The sequence below is a fragment of the Temnothorax longispinosus genome, chromosome 10, assembly GCF_030848805.1.
Source record: "Temnothorax longispinosus isolate EJ_2023e chromosome 10, Tlon_JGU_v1, whole genome shotgun sequence".
NCBI classification, from domain to species: Eukaryota; Metazoa; Arthropoda; class Insecta; order Hymenoptera; family Formicidae; genus Temnothorax; species Temnothorax longispinosus.
The window spans coordinates 3012139-3021907 of NC_092367.1; the positions used below are offsets into that span (position 1 = coordinate 3012139).

Below are 9769 nucleotides of genomic sequence, written 5' to 3' on the forward strand. Positions count from 1 at the left end.
AACAACGTTACCAATCCCATTTGCGAGCGTAATATCCCAGCGTGCTTTCTTTCGAGAGGAATCGTTCAGGAACGCGGCGCGACCGTGTCTTCGATTTTTTTACTACAGGACGCTCTTGACGGGCGTAAAAAGCGCTCGCGATCAATATTTGACAAATAAATAAAGGAAGCCACTAGCGAGATGGACGACAAGAAGGGACGACGGTAGGGAGAGTAGGTTTTATAAAACACAAAAGCGCAGGATGGACCGTAGTGACCAATATCCTGACCTGGCCGAGTGTAAACACGGCTTTGTTCGACGGGCGAATTTACTCTGTAATATTAGGGAGGGTGGCCCGCCTCGCCTCGCGCGCGGCCCGGCTGATTCTTCGTGTTCCCGGTCCCACGTTACAGCGTGAAATGTCGTAGCCCGCATTTCGAGGGAATCAAAGATTGTCACTTGATAGTATCAAACGATAAACTATTCAGTCGTAGGAAACGCTAAAAGTTTTTATAGCGCTTTTACTGATCGTAGTGACGGCTCGTGATATTGACTCTTATAATTAGAAGACATCTTCTTGAGCAGATAAATATAAATCTCGAAATATATACTGCCGATTATATATTTATCACAATTTTTAAATAAATTTGAGCTTGATTTGTTAATAAAAATCAATTATGTAATGTAATTTCAACGTTACTTCAGGTCACGGATGTCTCGCAACGCAACAGCAGCAGCGGCACCAGCGGCAGCGCGTCCTCGCCGAGTTCCGGCATCAGCAGCCAGCTCACGGGCAGTCACCAGCAGCAACACACGTCCGGCCAACAAAACAATAGCAATTCGCAGGCCGCGCTGGCGACCGCTCAATTGCTCAGCCAGCAATTGCTGATGCACGGTGCATTAGGGACCCAGGATATCCAAGCGATCGCCTCGACGCTGCAGCAACATCAACTGCAATCACTACAGCAGCAGCTACAGCAATTCGCCATGTTTCAGGCCAATCCGGCGGCGGGACAGATTCCGCCGTTCTTCCTACAAAATCAGGTGGGTGCACGGGTAATCAACAATGTTTCACTGTGAGCTAAGATCGGGGTCCATTAAAAATAATATTTACGAGCTCCATGTTCCGTCGATGACTATCTGCCGAATTACTTATCTATTTAAATCACAAATTGCATTCCGTGCCGTTGCGATTCCGTCGGAGGGATCGAAGCCGATCGAAGCGCGCAATGTTCGGCCGTACTATCTGATCAGGGCGCAGATCAGGCGAGAGCGAACGTCTTATTCTTCGCGTATAGCGTCTTCGCGATTCGACGTCAAGATAGCCGTCTGGCAACGGCACAAAGGAAATCGGATGCTACCTTCTCGTTTAGGCTTGCCCTCGTCGATGCAAATGCGCGCGCGAACAGCGCCAACTTGCAACCGCATCACGGCTGAATTTCGCGCTCCATTACGTCGCATTAAAGTCTTTTCAAAGAAGTAGTCATCGAAATGATCTCGACAAAATATTCTCCGATGAAAGTTGCCTGTTTATTTTAGTCTTATTATGCATTCTTATATTGTTTCACGTCGATGACGGGAAAAAGTGAAATGCAATGTAATTTATCGCAAAAATAGTAGCTAAAAAAATCTTGGTTGTTAATTCAGTGTTGCGCAAAAATGAAAAAAGTTACCACTAAAAAAATCCGAATTTTAAAACACATCTGATTATAATCATAATAATATAGCAATACAGAAAACGCGTATAAAACGAATAATAATTGAAGACATCCCCCGGAAAAAGGACAGGCGTACAAAGAGATTTCCTGATTTTCCTCTATAAATATCACGTTTCGAGCATGGTTTAAAACCCGCGCTTGACGATCGCCGAAAAAAGAAGCGACATATTTATCAGTCGTCTCTCGCAGCACGCATTCCTCCGATGAAAGAAGCGTTCCACGATTTTCTCACTATTTGTTCGTCGGATCTCTCTCGGATCGGCAGAAGGTGGAGGAATCGATCCACGATATCCGGGGATACGTTGAAAAACGATCCCGCTTCCTGGATGCGCTCCCTCTCCCCCTCCTTCGGCCCTTCTCGCGAGCGATCTGAATGGACCGGGCTTTGCATTTACGAATAAAAAAAAAAACTGTCTATAGAATCCGTCACGACGTGCGCGTGCAACTATAGTCTCCGGGAAAAATCAACAAAACGACTTCGAGCTTTAGCACGCTTAATGGGCAGCCGTGCTTCGCCGTGTGTATTATACATTTATTGTGCATGCACACGTACACGCGTGTATTTGCGCGTTATAGGGCCCTAGATATCCCCCGTCTCTCTATCGGAAGGTACCGCGCGATGCTACAAGGTGGGCTTATAAGGCCCTTCGGCACCTTGCCCCGGGGTGCCTTTTGTTACCTCACACGTGGCCAGGATGTTTCCTCTTTTCAACGCGCTCCTTCTTCTTCTAAGGGAGTATCGTCCTCATCTGTTCGTTTTTCTTTTTTTTTCGCGCGGAGCATTAAGACAGGCACACGACCTTCTTCACTCGGGAAATCGCTTTGCCGAGTACAACCTGACCCTTTCAACCCCTTCGCGGGCGGTTACGCGTGTGCGCCACGTGAGGACTTTTGTGTGGCTTATCTGCCGCAACAGAGGTTTAATTTCTTCATTCAGAGATCACCCTTCGTGAATCCTTTACGTCTTGATTTTAATCACTGTAAAATTGTGAAATATTTTAATACAGAGTGAAAAATTTTAATATGGAATAATACCACTATTTTTAAAGAAATCTTTCGAGTAAATTGTGCAATTGGAAAAATGAAATTTACACTATAGATTCACACATACACAAGTCACAAAATACTTTTATACGTTTATATTTGTTGACTAAGTTTCATAAATGTTAAAAATTAATGTACGCACTGATTTGTTCATCAATTATTTCTGTCTTACTACTTTTTCATACAGGAAAATGCTTGTGTTATTAAGCATTTCTGTAAATATTTTTAAATCGTTGTTCTGTTTCTTAAATACCAGATTAGTTCTGCTTGAAGTTAAACAGTGTCTCTAAATTGTAGACGTTAACCTGTCGCGGTTGATCCCGCACGTGGCTCAACTCGAGGCGTTTCCGTAGGGTGTCTTCGCGGCCACAAAGCGCATAAACTAGCTGCTCGTATGCCGGCGACACGCGACCAACCCCGAACCCTTTCCCAACCGGGAACACCGTGCCCGTGACGCGAACCCTTCATCCTCATAATCGAGCATCGTGGCTAAGGAATAGATGAAAATAATCGATCGGACAGATTCACAACCCTTGGAATTATACTTTTCATACCTGTACGCGCACGAGCTCGACACGTGCCGCGCGTTCCCTAAAAATACCGAGACATTTATCTTCGAGATTGACGGGTGCAAAATTACATATATGAATGTACATAAATTGTATTTTTGAATCATATTATGCTCGTTTATAAAGATTTTACATGTAAGATCGTAGAGGAATGATAAATCAATTATAAAGCTGAGTTCCGTTTTGAAAACGCGTTTTAAAAACACCGCAAAAAAACGAATTTCTATTACAAATAGAGATAAAGCGCAGATGACCATTATATTGATTTTCACCAATGGTCGTCAACGTCTTGCAGGGGCTGTTGCAGAGCGGTGGCTACCCGACAAGACCGAGTCATCCGCGCTCACAGTCCATGCAGGTACGATTTAGGACAGAGTTGTATCCAGATATTAGCGATTGCGAAATTTATTTCCGAATGGAAGCATGCATGAAAATTGTTTTGTAATAATTTCAGATAAAATTTCTTTCAAAGTGATAAAAGTATATTATATCCAAGACATGTCTAAACGTCTCGATACAACTTTAATTTGCATGTTTAAGAATTTTTATTGCGGTCGATTGTGATTATTTTATATAATTATCTTAATCCTGTGTGTGTTTTCGAACAATTTGTAATTTATTTAAAAAAAAATAAAAATTATTAGGTGCAAGCGGCAGCGCAATTACTACAGAAACAGCAGGCTCTTCAGAGTAGCGGCAATTTAGTTGGGCGAAATTTGGCGCAGAGATCATCACCACCACCTAGCACACCACCAGCAGTAAAACCGACAAGATTAGAACCTTCACCGGAGGAAACAACGGACCTCGAAGAGCTAGAACAATTCGCCAAAACGTTCAAACAAAGACGGATCAAGCTTGGTTTTACTCAAGGCGACGTCGGACTCGCTATGGGCAAACTTTATGGCAACGATTTTTCCCAAACCACGATTTCCAGGTAAATATATTCTTTGTTTGAATTGTGATAAAGTAAGTATATAATTCTCAGGTAGCGCAACCGTTGTAAAAATGTTTAAAAGACGTCTTGATATTATTCTGAATTTTTTATTTATTTTCTTTTATGGACTTTTAAGCTTATACATTGCTCGAATTTTTTTTCTATAATAAAAATGAGATAAGACAAAAAAAAAGTTTATTTACATTATTTCTAATTTAATCAAATAACAGCTACTGATTTAAGTTAAACAAAATTGATGATTCTGCATTCCAGGTTCGAGGCACTGAATCTTTCCTTCAAAAACATGTGCAAACTGAAACCGCTGTTACAAAAGTGGCTCGAGGATGCCGATAATTCATTGAACAATCCTAACTCTCTGTCGAATCCACTTACGACACCGGAAGCGATTGGCAGGCGGCGGAAGAAGAGAACGTCGATAGAGACCAGCGTGAGAGTGGCCCTCGAAAAAGCTTTTATTCAAAACCCAAAGCCCACGTCCGAGGAGATAACCATACTGGCAGATAGCCTTGCGATGGAGAAAGAAGTGGTTCGTGTGTGGTTTTGTAACAGGTAGATATTAAAACGTTAAGATATACATATAATTATGGAAAAAATTATATTTTTTCCCCTTTTTTATTTATCATAACGATAGATTGAGGATTTTGTATCAAAATTTTTGTTCTCTTTAAGCAAAATATAATTGTGTTTCAGGAGGCAAAAAGAAAAAAGGATCAATCCACCAACGGCTGCGATGGGCAGTCCAACCATGGCGTCGCCTGCACCTTCGGTGTTCGCTTCCCTCGCCAATTCCATTTCTGGTAGTCCTCTAGCGCTTACGACGCATTCCTCCAATGCGGGCCACTCGCATCCTCATCCAGCGTCCATACCTCTCGCTTTAGTAACTTCGTCAGGCAATTATCATCCACTGAACAACAAGTCCCACGAGTGACACCAGCAAGTGACCCATCAAGGGGACACTCTCTATCATCAGCATCATCAGCAATCGCACCAACAACAGCAGCACCATCATCAGCAACAAGCACGACGCTTGTGCAATCTACCGGAATTCTATCATTAGCCGATGATTTGATTTTTTTTGACGCTATTAACCAAGGTAACATTCGGAGTACATTGGATCTCGATGATCTACAAACGAACTTTTATATTCTTTATTTATCAGCATTGAGTTAATTTATCCATTCTTGATTTCCCCTTCAATTTCCAGTTTATATTTTAATATTTCGACTGTGAAAAGAAAATCAAGAATAGACAAGTTAACTCGTTGCATCTAGCAACCAGCATCATTGATGATGTTATCAAATGGAATTCGATAGTAGCGTGTAAGAAATAAGGAATTCACGAAGAGATCACAAAGAGAATCCAAAAGAAGACAGTCGACTAATCAATTTTATAGATAACTAATTGACGAGTGATTGAACGAGAAAGTGTAAATGAAATGATATATTATGAATGTGACAAATCTAAATCCATGTTGATCATTAAATCATCCGCAGTTGTTATAAACATTTAAAGGGTATACGAAGACACGCTGCGTATTATAGCATGAATATTAATGTGCACTTTTAAGTATACGGAGAACTAATAACTAATTCGGTTGAATGCATTAGCGTGCACTAGTGCATATTAAAGACTGTTGTATAAAAATTAATTAAAGACATTAAGCATAGTACATACATAAACGGTTAAATGTTCAGCATAAGTTGTTACATATTTTTTAGTATGTCGTATGTTGCACATTTGATCAATTGAATGCGTTTATGTTTATTACGCTTACGCATCGAAAAAAATAATATATAACATACTTTTTAATTTGTAATAGTGCAAATTAATATATCCAACTGCGCACAAATTCGTTATAAGATTCTTTTATCTGTATATGAGGCAATTGTGAGAGATTATTATTAATATTAGGACAATTTTTTTAAACGGACTAGTTTTAATGCTATGTAATGTTATATGCTTCAAAGAGCGTATAAGATGAAACATGTTGAAATATATCGGTTTTCTTTCTCATTTGGAAACCATTCAATGATAAACAAAAATTACATTTATCCGCAAACAGAACGGACTGACTTTAATGCTTATAGATCATACGTTGGCAATAATAGGAAAAGTTTGACGATTCTTAATTGCAACGTGATTGGTGTTTATAAAAATATGTAAAATTGTGTTTTACACATTTATATGAATATTTATATAAACATATTTATATGAACATTCTTTCTCATAAATACCGAATGTATAATTTTATATAATATTTACAGGATTATTTCTGATATATTTCAATTACGTTTCAAAAGGTGATAAATTGATGACTTTCAATTATCGGCTGTTCTTTTTTTTTTCTATATTTGCTCGCATTAATTTACGGAAATTAGTCATCGCGAGAAAATGCTTATGACTTATTATATTTAACGGGTTCATTAATCAATTTGATTATCGATACCGAAAATTATTATCAACGAACGAGTTATCGATTACTGTAACTTCATTAAAAGCTATCCATTGACATAGATGTCTAAACGATTCAGAGCGCAATAAATCATGTAGAAAAATTACTTTACTCGTTTTTTTTCTTTTCTTATTGTTAATAATTTTTTATTTATTCGATGGCGCCTTTGCTTCCCCGTGACAAACTGAGTTGTGGCGTCTCAATGATAAAATAGCGAGATCCGACAATACAATTGTACATATATAAATATATATACGTAGGCGTGTCTGTCATCGTATCGTACATATCTGTGTCACAGGGCTGTATATATTATACGATTTAAGGCCACCGAATATTACCGAGGATGCGACGCAAGATATGTTCGCGTGCGGTACCGATCTTCCGCGCGTGTAGCAATGTTGAGTACTTGCATCCTTGATGAAAAGATTTTCGACAGTCATGAGCGGTTAATTAGCGGTAGTTAGTAATACTGTAGATAACGCGGTACCTAGGTAATACGTAATGTATATATGATCACATACACTAAGTGGCGAGTTATATATAAGCGTGCGTGCACTCGTACATCGAGATGGACGCAGTGGAGATTCGGACGTTTCCGACATTTTATGTTGTATTTTTTTCGTGGAAATACACAGCAGGATACGTCACATATTTTTTAATGCGAGTGCTTTAATATATTTTAATATATATATTTTTTTTTGTTGTACATACTCCCTTTCGGTATATAGATAGAACTTTTCGCACTCCGCTGTGACTCTCGATTTGCGCTCGCTACGATCGATCCGTTTCCCGCGAACACTTTCGGTGATTAATTAAGGGCTATGATTTTAGATTATAGGCCAGGAAACGTGATATACCAACCACATTACTTATTCCTAAAACTCATGCGTGTGTATAGATTCCATTATTCACGTGAAGAACTTGCGTAAAAATGTATACATATAAATATATATATATACGGTGATCTTATTGTAATATCATGTAAGTTATCGACTGTGCATCATAGTATATACAAAATCTTTACGTGCATCTGCGTATACCATATGCATATATACATATACATAAATGTATAAACGGACGTTGTATATAGTAGGATCTAATAGGAGATCGCGGATAATTAAGAACTTAGCGACGTGTACTATTATCATCATCATTATCACCATGTCATCATTATTATCATATTATTGCGATCACTATGTAGTCACAATACACATGCTACTGTTGTTAATGTCGCTTGTCGTGTAAATTACCATGCGACTTTGTATCTGACAGTGTTTTACTTTTCTATAACTGTATGTAATTACACGAGGGAAGCGCGTGTATGCTGTCATCACATGTTTCCATCATTTTGCACGTTGCCACCGTACTGTTGCGTTGCGCTACAAAATAATTCGAAACGTAACAACGGTATTTTGATAAGGCAAACTTTAAAATACATAGTTTCCTTCTAAATTGTTATTTCGACAAGCTCGATCACGGAAGGTTAATACAAACGCGTTAGAAAATTCCTTTACAACGTTGAGTTGAGTCGAACTGTTAGATCACGCACGAGCAACATCCGACAGCCCTCCTTTCGTCTCATTTCATACTTCATCTCATTTCTATCCTTAAACCTGAACTCCCAGAGTCGTGGACCAAGCTGTAGCGAAAACACATTGTCGACAAAAACACGTGCACGGACAGAGGGGCGAATTATACTAAGTTAAAAGGAGAAACGCGAATAAAAAAAAAGAGTTCCTAAGGCCGCACATCCGTTGGCAGGTGCGCGGACGACGATGAGTGAAAAGAGGACAGGGAGGTAGAGAATACGATAGCTCAGAAAGAAATTGGAGAGAGGAGACAGTTAAGCAAAAAGAGAATCATAAAGGCGGGGAGAAGGTTATCGATTTTTTATTTCCGTCAACAGTTTATAGACAATTAATACGATAATGACATAGAGAATACGATCCCCCACTCCTCTCCTCGCTACGGCATCATCGTCGGCTGATTACTCGTTCGATATGTTGTAATGCGTTTGATAGGCATAATGCGCAAAATGGATAGACATTTTATTGTATTAGTTACATCCATCAATAATTATTATTAGTTATTATTATTTCATTATATTTTAACTTTTATTATTTGAGAATAAAAGTGCTAGAGAGCTTTCAGTTACAGCGGCATTTTCTTTTTGTTTGATTTTCTGTAGTTCCTCACTCCCCCATTCCTTTCAAGTTACAATTTTAGTTCGTATTTTTGTAGAAAGAAAATTATATTAGGAGATATTATGGATTACGTTTGATGGCAAATTTATATATCTCAGTTTTGAGAATCGTTCCTTTTTTTATTGTTACAATTGTGATGTCGCGTTAGAGAAATGTATTTTTCTCCTACCGTCCTGTCATTTTCATCTGTGTGTGTATATATTATATCTGTATATACAATCTAGTAGTGAATAAATAATACTCGATTCACCATATATACGTGCGTTAGAGCCAATTTATGATTAGACGGGATAAGAAGCAGGATTAAAAATACAGAACATGTGATGAAGCAAATTTTTAATTCTAAATTAATATTCAAACATTTTCGACAATGTCAACAATCATAGAATTATAAATATGTAAATGGGTGGAATTTATTTCGTCAGTTTGTGAATTATCCAAACAACATAATACTAAATTAACTCTATACAGAGTAATTTTTTACGAAGTACACACATTCAGTTTAGACCAAAAATGATACGATCTCTTGCTTTTTATTTCCATCTGCGTCATAATTGGCTTAAGGTGATTCTAGATGTTCAGTAATTAGGAGAAAACGAAGCTACAAAGCTCTGGGTATACCAATTAGTCGACTACTTGTAGAAGAATTTATACTTTCGACGCAAGACGCGCGATTGGACACTTTAAATTATGACCGTACTGAATGCCAAATTTCGAAAATTTGAACTAAAATATTAATCTTAAGAAACATTAAAAAAAAAAGTACTTTTAAGCCCGATGTCCACGATGCAAGAACTGTGTCCAAGTTTTGGTTTAAGCCAATGAAACTGCTACTTTTCTGTAAGAGC

General features: G+C 38.4%; 1 protein-coding gene across 2 annotated transcripts in view; it reads left to right on the plus strand.

Moving 5' to 3' along the window:
* LOC139820619 (uncharacterized) overlaps window positions 1-8871 on the plus strand; it is a 124403-nt gene extending 115532 nt beyond the window's left edge. Inside the window, exons 6-10 of one of the 2 annotated variants that reach the window (XM_071791018.1) lie at window positions 685-1023; window positions 3606-3668; window positions 3955-4244; window positions 4518-4814; window positions 4956-8871. In XM_071791018.1, the coding sequence (XP_071647119.1) occupies window positions 685-1023; window positions 3606-3668; window positions 3955-4244; window positions 4518-4814; window positions 4956-5193 (1227 nt within the window). In that variant the 3' untranslated portion in view covers window positions 5194-8871. The remainder of the gene's footprint in view (window positions 1-684; window positions 1024-3605; window positions 3669-3954; window positions 4245-4517; window positions 4815-4955) is intronic. The other variant, XM_071791017.1, reaches the window with a different exon arrangement.
* Window positions 8872-9769: the final 898 nt, after the last annotated feature.